Below are 19,191 nucleotides of genomic sequence, written 5' to 3' on the forward strand. Positions count from 1 at the left end.
CCAGTCGATTAACACCCAGGTACCCATTTTACTGATAGGTGAACATAGACAACCGGTGCAAAGAAACACGCCCAATGTTTCTACCCTCGCTGAGAATCAAACGCTGACCTCGCCGTGTGAAGCGAGAACTTTAGCAATAGTAAGTAAACATGCCAGTCGTTCGAAGAATCTGATCCTCCCTACCGTATGCAAGTGTTGAAAAATTTAATCTAATTTGATGAGGAGTGATATCTCGAGTTATGAGTGAAATTTAATGGAAAAGTTGGGCGTGAGAAATTTTTACGATTCTTGTTTTTGTTATACATATATTTTACATCAAGTAAGATTGCATTTTCATGCTAACAAAAGATTTGGCATCCTACCTTAGCTCATTTCAAACCCTGTCTTATATTAGGTATGCTGCTACCTCTAGGATGGTACCATACTTTGGTTGTCTCATAAACATGATTTTTAAAGAGGTGGACCGATAAACCAGCGGAAGTCCTCGGTCAGATGAAAAAAAACTCCAGCTCTGGGTCATCTAATGACTAGGACCCACGTCAGAAAACACTTGTCCTGTTTCCTGACAAATAGGTACCTATTTACTGCTAAATGAATAGGGACAAAAGATGTAAGATGGAATGGAAAAAAGTCTCTCTGACTTTTTTGGATTATCCTAGGTTCTTTACACATAAGCTGCTATGTATGATAATCTACGTAACTGTATTTGTGTATACCTGAATAAAATTACTATTTGCTAAGATTTTTTTTTTTAGATTTTGCCACCGAAGTTTATTATGCACCCCATATCCATCCTGTGGACGGTAGCGCAAGAGCATGTGGATACACAAAAGGCCTAAGAACTAGGCCCCAAAAGGGTTAACAGGAATACATACGGATTTATATCTACATATCTATAGTTCACTTATCTGTTACAAGCAAATTTAGGAAATTTGCTAAGTATATCTGGTATCTTATTTTCATTAATAAGATATCTTGATATGTCACATATGTTATTATACTGTCTGTCTCTGTATTCCTCAATAAGTGGACAATTAAGCACATAGTGTTCAAGACAGTGACCATATGCCTGATTACATAATTTACATTTAGTTTGATCATCATCTGTGTGTCTCCCAAACTGCCAGAAGTACTTGTAACCAAGCCTAAGCCTGGCCACTACAACATCAGTCAGTCTGTTCACATTGCAAGTTGCTCCATAAACATACTTATCTATGTTCATGTTATCATAGTGGGTTATAGATCTACTCAGGCTTCTAACTGCATTCCTATAACAATTATTTTCATTATTTACTTCTCTCCTAATATTATTCCTAATGCTAGACACAGATATACCAAAGTTATTCTACATTCTCCTTCTGGGTACTCTTCTTGGCTAACATATCAACTTTATCATGAAGGAGTAATCCAGTGTGTGATGGGATCCATAGCAATTGTACATTAATTCCTTTGTCCCTGATTTTTGAGTATCTGTATCTGACTTCTCCAATGAGCATGTTGTTGGAGTCATTATATGAGTTAAGAGCATTCAGTGAGTCATCAGAGTACAAAAATTCCTTCCACAAAATAGAGCGAAAAACCAACGTCAAAGACCTGGGAGTGATCATGTCGGAGGATTTCACCTTCAAGGTCCATAACATTGCATCAATCGCATCTGCTAGAAAAACGACAGGATGGATAATGAGAACCTTCAAAACTAGGGAGGCCAAGCCCATGATGACACTCTTCAGGTCACTTGTTCTATCTAGGCTGGAATATTGCTGCACACTAACAGCACCTTTCAAGGCAGGTGAAATTGCTGACCTAGAAAATGTACAGAGAACCTTCACGGCGCGCATAATGGAGATAAAACACCTCAATTACTGGGAGCGCTTGGAGTTCCTGAACCTGTACTCCCTGGAACGCATGCGGGAGAGACACATGATTATATACACCTGGAAAATCCTAGAGGGACTAGTACCGAACTTGGACACGAAAATCACTCACAACGAAAGCAAAAGACTTGGCAGACGATGCAACATCCCCCCAATGAGAAGCAGGGGTGTCACTAGCACGTTAAGAGACAATACAATAAGTGTCAGGGGCCCAAGACTGTTCAACTGCCTCCCAGCATACATAAGGGGGATTACCAATAGGCCCCTGGCTGTCTTCAAGCAGGCACTGGACAAGCACCTAAAGTAGGTACCTGACCAGCCGGGCTGTGGCTCGTATGTTGGATTGAGTGCAGCCAGCAGCAACAGCCTGGTTGATCAGGCTCTGATCCACCAGGAAGCTTGGTCACAGACTGGGCCGCGGGGGCGTTGACCCACGGAACTCTCTCCAGGTAAACTCCAGTGATGACATAGAGTCAGTAATGATAGAGTCAAGCTCAGTGTCATAGGTTAGCTTTAGCGCCATTAGGATGGCAAACAATTCAGTTTGCAGTGTAGACGCCCAGTTGTTAATTCTTATGCCTAACTCAACAAGTTTATTATGGTTCTTAACTAGGGAGGTGGCAACAAGAGCAGATGCAGCCCTGCCAGAAGACTCCTGTTTAAATCCATCAGTGTATATAACTTGTGATAACTTATTACTACCAGCTAGGTGAGAAATTTCTTCTTGAGCAGTTGCTCTAACAAGAGATTTAAGGAAGGGATTACTAGCAATGAGCTTCTTGGGAGGGACTTGCAGGTATGTGATATTAAATGAACACATCTTCCACGGAGGGGTGAAATGCTTTTGTTGCCTACAGTGATACAGTTCATGCAGGTTATAAAACTTTATGCAATTGCACGTTTTCACAATCCATTTAGATCTGTGTGTATTTACTTCTAGACACTTAGTAAGGTTCATTGTGACGGAACTGAGCATGGGTTGAGTCGAAGGTGGCTTCTGCTGAGTTACTAGCAGCAACCTAACTCATGATATTTACAAGAACTGTTTACCTGAGACACCCATGACAAACTGTGCACTTATATGAACAAGAAGAGATTTAAAAAGACCAAATACATGAAATTCCCAAGATATATCATTTGTTTTTCATAAGTTGCACCATGTGAATCTGCTGACTTTCATGTACTGGTGAGAAGCGTCTTGGCCAGTTCCTTGTACGTCATATTATATATAAACTAGAAGTGACTGCGCTGGGATGATGATATGTGTTGCAACTGGACGAGTCGTGTTAATACTTGTTTGGGGTAGTGGGAAGAGCACTGCAACATTTGAGTGATTGTCAAAAGTAAAATATACCGAGAATTATATAAAGACCGCATAGTTTCAAATTTATGACATTTACATTTCGTCCCTGATGGACGAAAGATCTTCTCAGTAAATGTCCAAAATTTCCTGTTGTGTGTTATGCACCTGATAGGCAGTTTGAAGGTGGCGCCTCGCACCATGTTAGAAGCAGGAGGGTAGGCGTCTGCTTAGTTATAAACTCCTGAACCTGGAGCTTAGTGTTGAAGAGTGTCACCAGGAACACTATCTGCTGCTACCTAGCGTTGCTCTCCCGCCTCACTCACCCTCATTAGAACCTCTATCCTTCAACACAGTTCAATTTATCTCACGAATCTACACGAGTTTATTGAAGCAGCGGAGACGCTCATAGTAGTAGCTAATATCGATTACATTCTGTCGAATTTTGAGGAGTTGCAGAGTGTGTAGAATAATGTCAGCGCGCGGGATAGCCAAGAAGAGACAGAAGAATGTGAGCAAGTCTCAGCGAGCCAACGTGTTGTTCCCTGTGGGTCGCCTGCACCGCTACATGAAGGCTGGCCCCGGCACTCGAAAACTTAGGATAGGTGTTGGGGCGCCTGTCTACGCCGCCGCTGTCATAGAGTACCTCACAGGTCCTCTCTCACACTCTCTACACTACCCTCTACACACACACCTCGCCACAATAATGTTGTATTTTAGCATGAACTTGGAGTTTAGATGATAAACAATGGTCGTTGCAAGTGTCTTGACTAGATTACGAGTGGCGATATTAGTGGTTGTGTTCAAGTGTCAAGTGATTGCAAATGGTTCTAATTCGTGATTATTTAAGTGACAGGAAGTAACTTTAATAATAGGCTCATAGTTGTCTTCCTTGTGGTTACACGCGGCTGTTTCTGTTGACTAAAAATTGTGGTAAAATGTGTGTTGCGCTGCCACAGTATTATCCAAGTTTGTTGTGTAGTGTTAAGTGTTGCACGAGCTAGAGCAACCTGTCAGTGTGTGCAACACCAACCAAAACAGTGACGTCGGTCTCATATTAAATGTACAACACTTGCTTCTCCAGGTGTCACACTAGTTGAACCAAAATTTTCCTGAATACCAAAAATATTGGGCCCAAAGCTTAACAAAACCCCTAAACTAAGAAACAATAAGTTATAATATTATTGTCAATATAAACTATATTACTGCATGATACTTAAATATCTTGCATTTGCATTCAACTTTTGTTTTCCAAAAGTTCTAAAGCAGTTACAAGTTTGGCCTTGACATGCCCTCAGGAATCAAGAATGTGCCCTGCTGTGCATACCCACATATTACCTGACTACATACATAGCTGAAAATGCTTAACTACACTTGCTTAATGTATTATACATAATAATAATAATGGTCAATCAGCTGAGCTTCAGTTTCTGGACTTAGTGCACGACTTGTTCAGCTAATTATAGTTTTTGGTCTGAGATGAATGGTAATTTATTCCTTACAATGTCCAATATTAGGTGGGTTAAGCTAAGGACATTTATTTGTGGAAATGTCAAGAATTGTAACCCTAACCTTAGGGAACTCAATGTAACTCAACCTAAAATAACAATGAAAATTAACCTTACTCTGCCAGTGATAAATATGAGAATGGCATACATTTTTGTTTACATTTAATGTCTATTTATGCTGCTGTGATTGGTCATGTGCCTCGCACAGCTCAGTACTAACCGTTGATTGATCCCAAGTTACCACTCATGCCAAAATTAATATTTTTTTTGTTGCTAATATCTCTTTAAAAGTAGTTTGCACCTGAAATAACAGTTGTTGCTTGTATTTTATGTAATTATATAATGTACGAATTCTGACCAGGACCTGAACTCAATTTTCACTAAAAAATCAATTTTAATTGCAAGATGTGTGTTTTTATTCAGATACATTTTATTTTGCATGCTGTCATTATTGTTGTTTCCTAGGTTATGGGTTTGTCAAAGCTTTTAGGAGTATTTTTTCTGATATTTTGGGTTCTTTGGGGTAAGTAGTGTGACCCCAGTTGAGTTGCTGTGAGAAGGGGAGATGCTGCGAGCTTAGGTTATTTGAGTAAAATTTGAGGAACTGTCATAGACAGTCCCTGGTGTTAGGTAAATGCTCCCACTGAGGGGTAAACTAGCATGTTTTATAAAAAAAACAAGCTTTTGATATGCTCATTTTGTGAATATAACTGGTGCTGAGATTATTATTCCTGGGTGCTCACCAGGAACCCACCTTATTGCATAAAAAAATGACACAAGTAGAAAAAATAAAAAGGCACAATACTGTGACTGGAACAGTACACAAATAACCCACACACTGGAGAATGAAACTTAAGACATTTCTGTCCAACTTGGACCATTAACTAGTCACTAGTTAATGGTCTAAGTTGCACCGAAACGTCGTCATGGGTTTCACTCTCCTATGTGTGGGTTATTTGTGTATGACACAGATTGTGTTATTTTCTCAAATCATTATTAGATTCTGTCTGCACTCTGAAGAAGGGATGTTAATGTTTCAGTTTTATAACTGGAGTGTAAGCATGCCTCTGACAAGACAGTGATGGAGTGAATGATGATGAAAGTTTTTCTTTTCATTATCTATCTGATCAGTATTTTTCATCTATGCATGGTTATCTATTGGCACCAAGTGACACTCCTGTGTTGTCAGACTTGTCTGACAGTACAAGATCTTTATATTGAGTGCTTCATCCTCGAAGAGTTTGCTGTCTTCATTTTTATTCTCTCCTCTGCCTTGGTACACATACTCTGCCTTAGTCTCTGACAGTACCACCTTTTATTGTCTTTCTTGATTTTTTCAATTGACACTGAAAAATTATTATAAATCCAATCCTCTTTTCTTATACCCTCTGTCTCACCAGTACCATGCAGTACTGAAGGTCACACAGGTATAATCCATACCATGAAAATCATAATCTACATAGTATTATTTTTTTTTTCAAGTTTAATACATGGTATTAATACAAACTTAAAAGAAAATAAATAAATGATAATTCAGATTTTAAAATAAAAAAGTTATAATTGCTTAGTTATCAAAGGGTGAGTGGTCCTAGCCTATGAAGTTGCAATACAAAATATTTTAATTCAATAAAATTTCTGGTGCTAGTTTAGGAAGCTGCAATACTAAACAGTCTAACCCTTTCAGGGTTTCTGACGTACTACTACAGCTTATGCACCAGGGTTTTTGATGTACTAGTACGCCTAAATTATAGTGCCCTCAAATCTAGTGAGAGAAAGCTGGTAGGCCTACATATGAAAGAATGGGTCTATGTGGTCAGCATGCGCAGTATAAAAAAAATCCTGCAGCACTCAGTGCGTAATGAGAAAAAAAAAACTTTGACAGTGTTTTTGGTTTAAAACAGCGACTTTGCACTGTATTTTTGTATGGTATTTTTGATGGTATTCTAGTTTTCCTGGTCTCATTTTATAGAATGGAAGACATATTACAGAAATTGAGACGATTTTGATTGTTTTTACAATGAAAAGTACCTTGAAATTGAGCTCAAAGTAGCAGAAATCTTTGATTTTTGCCTAAGTTCGAAAGTAAGCAAATCATGCTACACATCCAATACACGTCAACTGGTGAGTCTAATATTCTTTTACAAGTGCGCTGATATTATTTATACCATTTCTACACTAATGCAGTAGTCTGCATAACAGTAAATCTTGTATTTTTTGTGAGAATAAAAATTCAAAGTGGAAAGCAAAAGAATGTAAAAGGGGCGTGGGGACATGACTAATGAACAGAGGAAATGTTATTTTAGTGCCAGGAATGTCTTTCTTGTTTATTCTGGACCCTATTTGGAAATTGGCATCCTTTGAAATTTGTGTGAAATTGGCAAAATTACTAAATTCTGACCACTGTATTAGATAGTTGAAATTGGTAAATGGGTGGTTTCTTGTACTCAATCAGTAGCAAAAATGGAGTTCTAGCAAAATAGTTATGATTTTTGTCGACTAGTACACTGTAATTGGCCGAAAATAGGGATCAAAGTGGGCAAAATCGCTGATGCGTAAACATCGTCGAGACCGCTAACTTCACTAGAGCATATTTCCATAAGTTTTTCATCAAATTTCATACTTTTGGTGTCATTATGATCGGGAAAAGATTCTCTATATTTTCATAAGTTTTTTTTTTTTTTTTTTTTTTTTTTTTTTTTTTTTTTTGAAAATTTGGCGACCCTGAGAGTAAGTCTGGGAGAGGGCCTGTTGACCCTGAAAGGGCTAATGACTTCAGTTCACTGATGACTTTCTGCAGACGTGGATATAGGACGTTAAGGACACTGTTAATGCTATGTGAAACTTGGTAAAACAGCCATGTCTGAAGAAAGGGATTATGGCATATAATAAATATAGGGGAGAGGAAGAAAAAATACAGAAACAAGAAGTACAGGAGGATGAATAAAGGATGAAAACAAGCAGATTTTAAGAGAGAAAGATTTTGATTGGATTATTGACTCTGAGGATTAGTAACCCAGGATAATGCAATAAAATCAGTATCATTGAGAACTATGTTTTATTTCCATTGGGGTCTTTTAATCCTCTCTCTCAGGATGCAACTCGCACCACTTGCCTAACACCCAAGTACCTACTTACATCTAGGGAAATAGAGACAGTAGGTGTGAGGAATCATGTCCACTGTTTTCACTGCCAGGAACTGAACCCTGGTCCCTCAGTATGCGAACTAAGGCGGCTACTAAATGAGCCACAAGACTCTCTGTACAGTATGTTCTAATTTAAGATATTTTGTTTCATGAACTATTTGCTGTACTGTACTGTATTTTTTTTTCATTTTCTTAGGATCAGGTACTCTGTTGAATTCCTTTATAGCTCTGAAATGCTATACAGTGGACCCTCGGTTTTCTTGTTAATCCAGAGCAATCGGCCAAAACTGAAATCGGCCAAAACCAAAACCGTTTTCCCCATAAGTAATAATGTAAATGGAATTAATCCGTTTCAGATACCCAGAAGTATCGACAAAAATAAAATTTTTTTACCTTAACCTGGAAACGGTCCAAACGTATATACAGTGGAACCCCGACATTCGATATTAATCCACTCCCGAGAGCTCATCGAATGTCGAAAATATCGAAAGTCGAATTAATTTTCCCCATAAGAAATAATGGAAATCAAATTAATCCGTGCAAGACACCCAAAAGTATGAAAAAAAATTTTACCACATGAAATATTAAGTTTAATGCAATAGAATAATTACAGTAACAATAGATTAATAACAATAGAATAATTGACACTTACCTTTAATGAAGATCTGGTGATGATTGTGATGGGATGGGAGGAGGGGAGAGTGTGGATGGTGTTAGTGTTTAGAATGGGAATCCCCTTCCATTAGGACTTGAACTGGCAGCCTCACCATGCCTTACCACACTGTGTATGCCACTACGATTCTTAAATCTTTCAAACCAACCTTTGCTGGCCTTAAATTCACTCACATCACCACTAGTTGCAGGCAATTTCTTTACCAAATCATCATGCACTCCGACACACGCACTCCACTTTCGTACTTTGCAATTATCTCTTTCTTCATTTCAATAGTCATTAGCACCTTTTTTCTTGAAGGGTTGGCACTAGAAGCTTTCTTGGGGCCCATGGTTACTTATTTTGCAGAAACAAGTACCAAAAACAGTGATAATATGGATAATATGGAATGTACCGAATGTATCCTTAGATGCGCGCACACTGGCTGGCTTGTAAACACTGGCACACACGGGGCAGTTCAGGCCACACGTGGACACGTCTCATACGAACCTAGAAAATGTACAGAGAACTTTCACGGCGCGCATAACGGAGATAAAACACCTCAATTACTGGGAGCGCTTGAGGTTCCTAAACCTGTATTCCCTGGAACGCAGGAGGGAGAGATACATGATTATATACACCTGGAAAATCCTAGAGGGACTAGTACCGAACTTGGACACAAAAATCACTCACTATGAAAGCAAAAGACTTGGCAGACGATGCACCCTCCCCCCAATGAAAAGCAGGGGTGTCACTAGCACGTTAAGAGACCATACAATAAGTGTCAGGGGCCCGAGACTGTTCAACTGCCTCCCAGCACACATAAGGGGGATTACCAACAGACCCCTGGCAGTCTTCAAGCTGGCACTGGACAAGCACCTAAAGTCAGTTCCTGATCAGCCGGGCTGTGGCTCGTACGTTGGTTTGCGTGCAGCCAGCAGCAACAGCCTGGTTGATCAGGCTCTGATCCACCAGGAGGCCTGGTCACAGACCGGGCCGCGGGGGCGTTGACCCCCGGAACTCTCTCCAGGTAAACTCCAGGTATCAAATGTCAGGTTTTCCATCGAATGTCTAGGCGAAATTTTTGTGTTAAAATGCATCGAATGTCGGATTTATCGAATGTCGGGGGTCCACTGTATACATTTTTACCGCTAGTGCCCCAAACGTACATATGTGTTTTATTTGTCATACATTCAACATTGCCACGATAAGCCTGAGTCACCTAGACATGAGAGAATGGGGGTGTGCACTCACTGTGCACCTTATTAAGATAACTGGGGATGCTTGGGTACCATATGCTCTTTTTTCCTATTAAAAAACAATGATTCTTTTTTCTCAAAAAATTTGGGGCACTACGGTAGAGAATGTATATATACGTTTAGACCGTTTACGGGTTAAAGATAGATTTACATGCACAAGAGAATGAACATTACACATGACACTTAGCTTTATTGAAGGCTGTTGTTGCTGGAAGAAAGACAAGAAGGAGGGGAGAGGGAAGAGAGGTTATTCTTTGGAAGGGGAATCCCCCTCCATAAGGGCTGTAGGTACCAAGTCCTTATCCAGCATCACTTCCCTCCTTTGTTTTTTAATGCCACTAGGACCAGCTTGAGAGTCACTAGACCCCTGTCTCTCAAAATATCTGTCCAGATAGGTCTGTTTCTGGCATCTTTAAAATTTCCCTAAAATGGGACGTGGTACTGTCATTCTAAAAGACGCCAGCACGGATTGCAACAGCTTTCTCAGGGTGATGTTGCTCCACAAATAACTGCACTCTAGTCCACATTGCACAAATCTTCTTAATCTCTGAAGGCACCTGCTTCCATCTCTCTTCCTCCTCTGCATCAGTTTCCTGTGGTGTGGTCTGTTGCTGTTGCAGATGAAGCTCTTGCAGCTCATCATTGGTTAGGTCTTGATTGTGGTCATCCATCAACTCTTCCACATCCTTGCCACTCACATCCAACCCCATGGAATTCCCCAATGCCACAATTGATTGCACAATTGATTTCTTTTTTCAGTTCTATTGTGATCCTCACTTTCTTTATCAAAGCACTGGCACTAGGAGCTTTATTTGGGGCCATGGTCACTTAGTCACACACAATAAACAAGTGGTAAAAACAATGGATATGTTCACTCGTCAAAAAACAGTGCTGCACTGGCTGAGAATGTGTGTGCGAGGCAGCTTTGTCTGCACGCTGGGCACTGGACAGGTTCCGTATGATCAACGAAAACGGAGGTAATCGATGAAAATGGAACCAAAAAATTTATGAAAAAAGTCGGCTAACACTGAAATCAGCAATAACGGAGATTGACGAAAACGGAGGGTCCACTGTATACGTATTATATTAACAAGGTAGCATTACAAAATCAGTGATAATTTAATAGCCAGTGGAGTTTTTGGTTACATCTAAGGGGAGAGAATTCAAAGACTGGGACAGTAATAGTAATTATTCAAAGATTGGTACAGAAATAATTATTCAAAGACTGGTACAGAAATAATTATTCAAAGACTGGGACAGTAATAAGAATTTAAAAACTGGGACAGAAATGAGAATTTAAAGCCGGGACATTAATAAGAATTCAAAGACTAGGACAGTGATAACAGTTCAAAGACTGGAATAATAATAATAATTCAAAGACTGGAACCATAACAAGTCTTATTGTTTGGCTTTTTTGAGGTTTTCTTGGCTAATAACTAGTTAATCAGCATAATGTTTTCTTTCAATAGGAAAAAGTATTCCTCTCTGAGTGGAAATACATTCATTACTAAGAGGGATATTCAGTGGAGAAATGTAGCAAATTGTCAAATTGTGTTGCTAAGCTCCTATAAAAGAGATAGTATAATAATGAGATATTATCTCCTTTATAGTACAGGTCCACATCCCTTTATCCGAAATTCTGAAATTCGAAGAGTTCCGAAAACCGAAGTTTTTTTGTGGAGTGTCATCTGCATATGATGATACAAAAGTGTGCCGGGTGTTTTTATCTATGTCTATTATGAGAATGAGAAACAGCGGAGTGCCACTACAGTACCTTGGATCACTGAGCTTTTGACCTCGCTGATGCTGGATCTTGCCCTGTTCACTACTACATTGATTCTATGATTGATTTGGCCTCTTCAAGGGGGGCTCCTTGGCGTGGTGAAGAGGCTCTTGGTCTGAGGAATTAGACCTATCGGTCTTCTTCCTCAGACCGAACCTAATTACCCCCCAATCTCCCCTCCCCTATCCCATCCTCCCCATCCTCCCCTTTTTCCTTTCCTCCTCCTCCTCCCCACTCCTCCCTTTTGCCCTTCCTCTTTTTGTCCTTTGGGATTTCTCCCACAGGCACGCTAGTTCCTAGGTAGAGGAAAGGACACCGGGGTCGATCCCATTCCGTTGAGGTTTCTTGGCGGTGGCGTAGTTTGCCGTGGAATCTGGATTGCCTAGGGATGTCCCGATCCCTCTCCGGTATCCCGGAGTAGCTTTGGGTGTCTTTTGGGCGACGGGTGTATCTCTGGAAGCCACCTTTCGGATTCCGGGGGTGGTGGCTGAAGGAGGTATGCTTTGTGGCGGATATCCGGCCGCCCTCTCTTTTGTCCACCGAGGTAGCTCGGCAGATGTGAGGTTGCTATCCCAGATTGCTGGTTTACTGGCATGAAGGGTAGGGTATGGCACGGGTTCCATGCTGCATCTGCGCTACTAGCGGTGTCGAGTCCTCTTGGGCGCGGAGGGAGATTTCTGGCCCTTTCATTCCTCCTAGGAACTATCCCTCCCCGGTCCCCCCTTTTTTTTTCTTTTTTTTATTTTTATTTTCTTTTCTTCTTTCTTTTTTTTTCTTAAAAACAAAAAGAAAGAAGTAACCTAACCATGGCAGCCCTAGTCCATGAACCTGGTACCCCCGGGCCCCTTCTTGATACCGCACCCCGTTCTGACCCCGCCTCGTCTTTGGACCACTCTTCAGACATTCCTCATGCCTCTGTACCTATTGCCGGTGCTGTTTCCTCACCTGCTTCAGGTACTGAGGCCTCGACTGACTCCTTCGATTTATCAGACCTTCGCTCTCCTCTGACTATGCTTCCGGCCTCTCCCTCTACGGTGCGGCAATTTTCAAATCGCCGACCCGTTCCACGTCGGACCAACTCTGGTCCCACGCCTAAACGTCAACGACAATTACCTGCTGATGATACTTCTCCACCTTCACCTTCTCGTTCTTCTCAGAAAAGATCGACACGTCCTTCACTACCTTTCCACGCTCAGTTTCAGACTGAACAGTGGACTAAATTCTTCACTTTACGACCAACTTCCTCTACTGCCTATCTTTCTGACCATAGTATTGGCAAGGCACTCCTACGCCATGTTGGTAAAGATATTTCTTTTCATGCTCTTAAGAGCGGTACGCGCATCATTACCGTACAGAATGCTACCCAGGCTCGTGAGCTCTCTCGTCTTTCCCATATAGATACTGTTCCTGTCACCCTTGAAAAACATCATTCCCTCAATTCTTGTAGTGGTACCGTTATTCTGCCCCATACCATAGTTCAACAAAATTTCCAGACATGTGGCACCGACATTCTAGAACAGCTGGAACTCCAAGATCTCCCAATCCTCAAGGTAGACACTTACGTTCTTCCTGCCCGTGGGCGGAGACGATACCCTAGCAATGTGGCTCGTTTAACTTTTGACAGCCGAGAACTCCCATCCTCAGTTTATATAGCAGGACATCGGTTACAAGTTCGAAAGGTGATCCCTACACCACAACAGTGTAGAAATTGCTGGCGATTTGGCCATCCAGCGAAATATTGCAGATCTATCGCCGAATGCCCAGTCTGTGGTGCCGATGACCATTCTAATACGTCTTGCAATCGATCTCCCTCTTGCCTTAACTGTCATGAGGCTCACCCTTCGTACTCTCGCCGTTGTCAGGTCTATTTAAACGAGCGGGAAATCCGTTACCTCAAAGAGACAGAAGGTCTCCCTTATGCCATGGCAGTTTCTCATCTCCGCCTCCAAGGGAGACTCCCACGTGTTTCTTATTCCCGTGTTTCAAAACGTCCCCCCACTTCTGGTATCCCATCTTCTACACCCACCTCTGTGGTTACCTCTCCCATAATCACTCCTGTATCTAATCCTTTTGCTGTCCTCGGCTCAGACGTCCCTACTTCAACGCCTCAGTCTAATCTCGCTTCTTCGAGTTCTCTCTTACAAGCCTCAGTATCGACGAGACCTCGTACGACACCTCTTCCCAATCGTCCCTCTACTTCTCAAAAGTCAAAAAAAGGTCCGGTAACACCTCCTACCCATCTTCCACCTCCTCATTTTACCCTCCCTGTCTCTGTCCCTAGTTCTTCCCCTCTCACTGGCTCAGTTACAAGTGCAGAGGTTCACCCTCCTCCTCGTAATGTACCTTCCTCCCCTGTTCCCTCCCAAGTTTCTTCCTCTTCTGCCACCTCCCAGGTTCCTGTCTCTTCTGTCCCCTGCCACGCTTCTCCAGTTCCCTCCACCCTTTCGCCCCCCCCTACCTTGGTACAGTCCAATACAGTTCCAATCTTTACTCATCCTCCCCCTACCATTCCCAATATTGTCTCCCATACGACATCTCTGAATTCTGAAACACTTGAAGCAATCTCTGAATATATTGCAGAGACCAAACCATCAATGGACACTGATCCACCTTCCGCTCTTTCTCTCTCCTCTGCTCCATCTGCGCAACTCCTTTCTTCACAGCGCACCGTTCCTTCGCTGCTTGAACATTTTCCACTGCCTCCGCATGTGGACTTTTCTAACCCTCCTAGTCCGTAGGAACCCTTACCTGCGGATTTCAAGTATCTTTATCATTGCCATTCATGGCCTTTTTACAGTGGAATATACGTGGCCTCAGGGGTAATCGGGGTGAGCTTCAGATGTTACTCTCCCAGTTTGCCCCTGTTGGTGTTTGCTTACAGGAACCAAAATTACACTCTGCTGTTATTTCTCACATCTCAGGCTATAATTTATTGTATTCTTCAGATCCTTTTCCTGATGGGACCTTTAATGAAAGTGCCCTTCTTCTCCGCACTGATATTCCGTACCATCAGCTATTTGTTCATACTTCGCTGCATTACACAGCAGCCCGTATCCACTTACATAGGTGGTATACGCTCTGTTCTTTATATCTCTCTCCTTCTCGGGCATTATCTATTCCGGATTTTGCCTTCCTTGTTTCGTCATTACCGCCACCAATTCTGTTACTTGGTGATTTTAATGCCCACCATTTCCTCTGGGGAGGGTCTCACTGTGATTCCCGTGGAATTCAGTTAGAGGCTTTTCTTGCCACCCACCCCCTCCATGTTTTAAATACAGGTACTCACACCCATTTTGATCCTCGGACTCATACTCTCTCTTGCATCGATCTCTCAGTTTGCTCTTCCTCCGCCGCATTAGACTTTACTTGGTCTGTTCTCCCGGACTTACATGACAGTGATCATTTCCCAATCATTCTTACTTCCCCTTCATATTCGCCACCTCTTCGCACCCCACGCTGGCAATTTAATCGGGCAAATTGGAACCTTTACTCACACCTGACTGTTTTTAAAGAGGTTCCTTCTTCGTCCTCCATCGATGAGCTTTTACACCTCTTCTCATCCTCCGTTTTCACCGCAGCTTCTCATTCTATACCCCAAACTTCGAGCAGGCATTCTCAGAAATGCGTGCCTTGGTGGTCTCCTGCTTGTGCTCGTGCAGTACGTTTGAAACGCGCTGCATGGGGCAGGTACCGGTACAATAGAACCACAGAGCGACTCCTTGATTTTAAACAGAAGCGTGCGATCGCTCGCCGTGTCATCCGTGACGCTAAACGCACTTGCTGGCGAGATTATGTCTCCACCATCACCTCTGCTTCCTCTATGAGTGCAGTCTGGAAAAAAGTACGAAAACTGAGTGGTAAATATTCTCCTGACCCGGCTCCTGTTCTGCGGGTTGCCGGTGTTGATATAGCAAACCCACTAGATGTTGCCAATGAAATTGGCAATCATCTGGTCCGTATTTCTCAGGGACTCCATCTATGCCCCTCATTTCTTTCCTCAAAGTCTGCCAGAGAGTTAGCACCCTTGGACTTTTCTTCTCTCAGAGAAGAACAGTATAATGTGCCTTTTACACTTCAAGAACTGGAGGCAACACTCTCAGCTTGTCGATCATCGGCAGCTGGGCCCGACGACATTCATATTCGTATGCTACAACATTTACATCAGTCAGCCCTTGCAGTCCTATTACGCCTTTACAATCTTATTTAGTCACAAGGAGTTCTTCCACAGCTGTGGAAATCCGCCATTGTTCTCCCTTTCCGCAAACCAGGCACTACGGGACATGAAACCTCCCACTATCGTCCCATTGCTCTTACCAGTGCAGTTTGCAAAGTAATGGAACGTCTAGTAAATAGACGTTTAGTGTGGTATTTAGAGACACACAACAGTCTCTCCACTCGTCAATATGGCTTTCGTAAGGGACGTTCTACCATAGACCCCTTACTGCGCTTGGATACGTATGTTCGTAATGCCTTTGCGAATAACCACTCAGTTATTGCCATATTTTTTGATCTTGAGAAGGCATATGACACAACTTGGAGGTATAATATTTTAGCCCAAGCCCACTCCTTAGGCCTTCGAGGCAATCTACCATCCTTCCTTAAGAACTTTTTAACTGACAGGCATTTCCGTGTTCGGGTTAATAATGTGCTCTCCCCGGACTTTATCCAAGCTGAAGGTGTCCCCCAGGGATGTGTTCTGAGCACAACACTTTTTCTCCTTGCTATTAATGATTTGGCCTCTAGTCTTCCATCAAATATTTGGTCATCACTCTATGTTGATGACTTCGCTATTGCCTGTGCAGGCGCTGACTGTCACCTCCTTACAGTTTCTCTCCAGCATGCAGTCGACCGTGTTTCCAATTGGGCCACCACACATGGGTTTAAATTTTCCAGCACTAAAACCCACCAAATCACTTTCACTAGACGCTCTGTCATCTCTGATCATCCTTTGTACCTCTATGGCTCACGTATCCCTGAACGTGATACAGTCAAGTTTCTGGGCCTCCTCTTTGATCGTAGGTTATCCTGGAAACCTCACATTACCTCTCTGAAGGCAACTTGTCACAGCCGGCTGAACCTTCTTAAAACCCTTGCTCATCTTTCGTGGGGAGCTGATCGTCGAACCCTCCTTCACCTACATTCCACCCTTATTTTATCGAAACTTGATTATGGTGACCAGATCTATTCAGCGGCATCTCCTGCTACTCTCTCTAGCCTTAACCCCATTCATCACCAAGGATTACGTTTATGCCTTGGTGCTTTTCGCTCTTCCCCTGTCGAAAGCCTCTATGCAGAAGCGAACGTTCCATCCTTATCCGATCGCCGTGATGCCCATTGCCTGCGCTACTATGTACGCTCTCATGATCTCCGCAATCCTTCCATTTATAGAATGGTCACTGATATTAGTAGACATTCTTTATTTGTTCGCCGCCCCTGCTTACTCCGTCCCTTCTCTCTTCGCCTTCATTCGCTCTTGTCTTCTCTTCAACTACCACCTTTCTATGTACATGTAGCATCACACTTTTCCCTACCCCCCTGGGAAGTTCCAGCTGTTCGAGTCTGTTCTTTCTCCCTCCCTTGCTCGAAAGCCCAACTGTCTACGGTCGCTTCCCGCTCTCTTTTTCTTGACCACTTTCACTCTCATTCTCATGCCATTGCTGTGTACACAGATGGCTCTAAGTCTTCTGACGGCGTAGGATTCGCAGCAGTGTTTCCGGACAGCGTCGTACAAGGGCATTTACTATCTTCAGCTAGTATTTTTACTGCTGAATTATATGCCATCCTTACAGCACTTATCCGTATTGCATCTATGCCTGTGTCATCATTTGTGGTTGTCTCAGACTCCCTTAGTGCTTTACAGGCTATACAAAAATTTGATACACCTCACCCCTTAGTCCTCCGTATCCAACTTTGGCTACGCCGCATCTTTACTAAGCATAAAGATATTGTTTTTTGTTGGGTCCCTGGTCATGTTGACGTACAGGGCAATGAACAGGCAGACACTGCTGCGCGGTCAGCAGTACATGACCTACCAGTTTCTTATAGAGGTATTCCATGTACGGACTATTTTGCTGTAATATCTTCCCACCTTCACACCCGTTGGCAACAACGTTGGTCTACTATGCTCGGCAACAAACTTCAGTCTATTAAACCGAGTATAGGTTACTGGCCGTCTTCTTATCACCAGTGTCGAGGTTGGGAGACTACTCTCTCCCGTCTTCGCATTGGCCATACTCGTCTTACTCATGGATATCTCATGGAGAGGCGTCTTGCTCCTCTCTGTGAGAATTGCCAAGCTCCATTATCAGTCAGCCACATTCTGTTGGACTGCCCACTTTATCAACGAGCACGCAGAATTTACCTCTGTCGTCGTCTTCGCCCCGCTGCTCTCTCTTTACCTTCCCTTCTCGCTGATGGACCCACCTTTCATCCGGACTCTCTCATTGACTTTTTGACAACGACTGACTTACTCCACAAATTTTGATACTTTCAGCCCTTTCTACTTGTATCTCTTGCTACCCTCTACCCCCGTACTATCCCCTGCCCCGCTGTTTTCTGTAACCTGCTGATCATCCCCCCTCCCTTCTGCCATCCAATTCCCTTGCTTCCTTCCCTACCCTGCAGCGCTGTATAGCCCTTGTGGCTTAGCGCTTCTTTTTGATTATAATAATAATAATAATAATATGATTGATTGAGGGTACTCGGTTAATGTTGCTTAGTCTATTTGACTTTATTTCAGCAACACTTGTCTCCCTGTTCTATCTCTTAATCTTTCTATATTTTGTTGAATAACCCACATTGGTTTAGTGCTTCCCATAAATATGTGGGTACTGTTCCTACTAATTACAGTTGCAACCACAATACCCGTTTACTTTTGCACACCTGTCCATGTCTGGATTTATTTCAGTGCTTTCAGTAATGGAGAAAAGTGTCATTATCAGAAATTGTTATACCATGGTAGTTAACACAGGAATATATTCAATGACTTGCTGTCTGCAGGTCCTAAGACACATTCACAACCAGATAAATACAGTGCACACCTGTGCTTTCATTCTTTTAACCCTTTCAGGGTCCAGAGGCCAAATTTCAAAGTGTGCACCAGGGTCCAAGAATTTTCAAAAAAAAAATTTGTTATTTTTTCTTATGAAATGGTAGAGAATCTTTTTCTGAAGGTAATAAAACAAAAAAGTATGAAATTTGATGGAAAATTGACGAAATTATGCTCTCGCGAATTTTGATGTGTCAGTGATATTTACGAATCGGCAATATTGCTGATTTTGACTCCCATTTTAGGCCAATTACATTATTCCAGTCGACCAAATTCTTAGCTATTTCACTAGTATTACTTCTGTTCTATCGACTGAGCACAAGAAATTGCCCAGTCAGCTGTTTCAACTACAAAATAAAGTGATTGGAAATTGGTAATTTGGCCAATTTAACATAGAGTTCAAAATATTCCAATTTCAAAATAGGGTCCAGAATAAACGATGCAGGCATTCCTGGCACTAAACTAACATTTCCTCTGTTCATTAGTTATGTTTTCAGGCTTTACAAATGAATTCCATTTTGATTTTTTATTCACATAATGAATTTTTATTCAAACCAAAAAATAGAAGATTTACTGTTATGCAATATTGTAATAATTGTATAAATATCATCACCACATTTGTGA

The 19,191-nt window shown here is 42.1% G+C and overlaps 1 protein-coding gene across 1 annotated transcript in view; it reads left to right on the plus strand.

Annotated features, from left to right (window-relative positions):
- The first annotated feature begins 3,520 nt into the window (after nucleotides 1-3,520).
- LOC128693048 (core histone macro-H2A.1) overlaps nucleotides 3,521-19,191 on the plus strand; it is a 119,321-nt gene continuing 103,650 nt past the window's right edge. Inside the window, exon 1 of the mRNA XM_070092160.1 lies at nucleotides 3,521-3,827. Within this exon, the coding sequence (XP_069948261.1) occupies nucleotides 3,647-3,827 (181 nt within the window). The 5' untranslated portion in view covers nucleotides 3,521-3,646. The remainder of the gene's footprint in view (nucleotides 3,828-19,191) is intronic.

Source organism: Cherax quadricarinatus, chromosome 38, assembly GCF_038502225.1.
Source record: "Cherax quadricarinatus isolate ZL_2023a chromosome 38, ASM3850222v1, whole genome shotgun sequence".
Classification (NCBI taxonomy): domain Eukaryota; kingdom Metazoa; phylum Arthropoda; class Malacostraca; order Decapoda; family Parastacidae; genus Cherax; species Cherax quadricarinatus.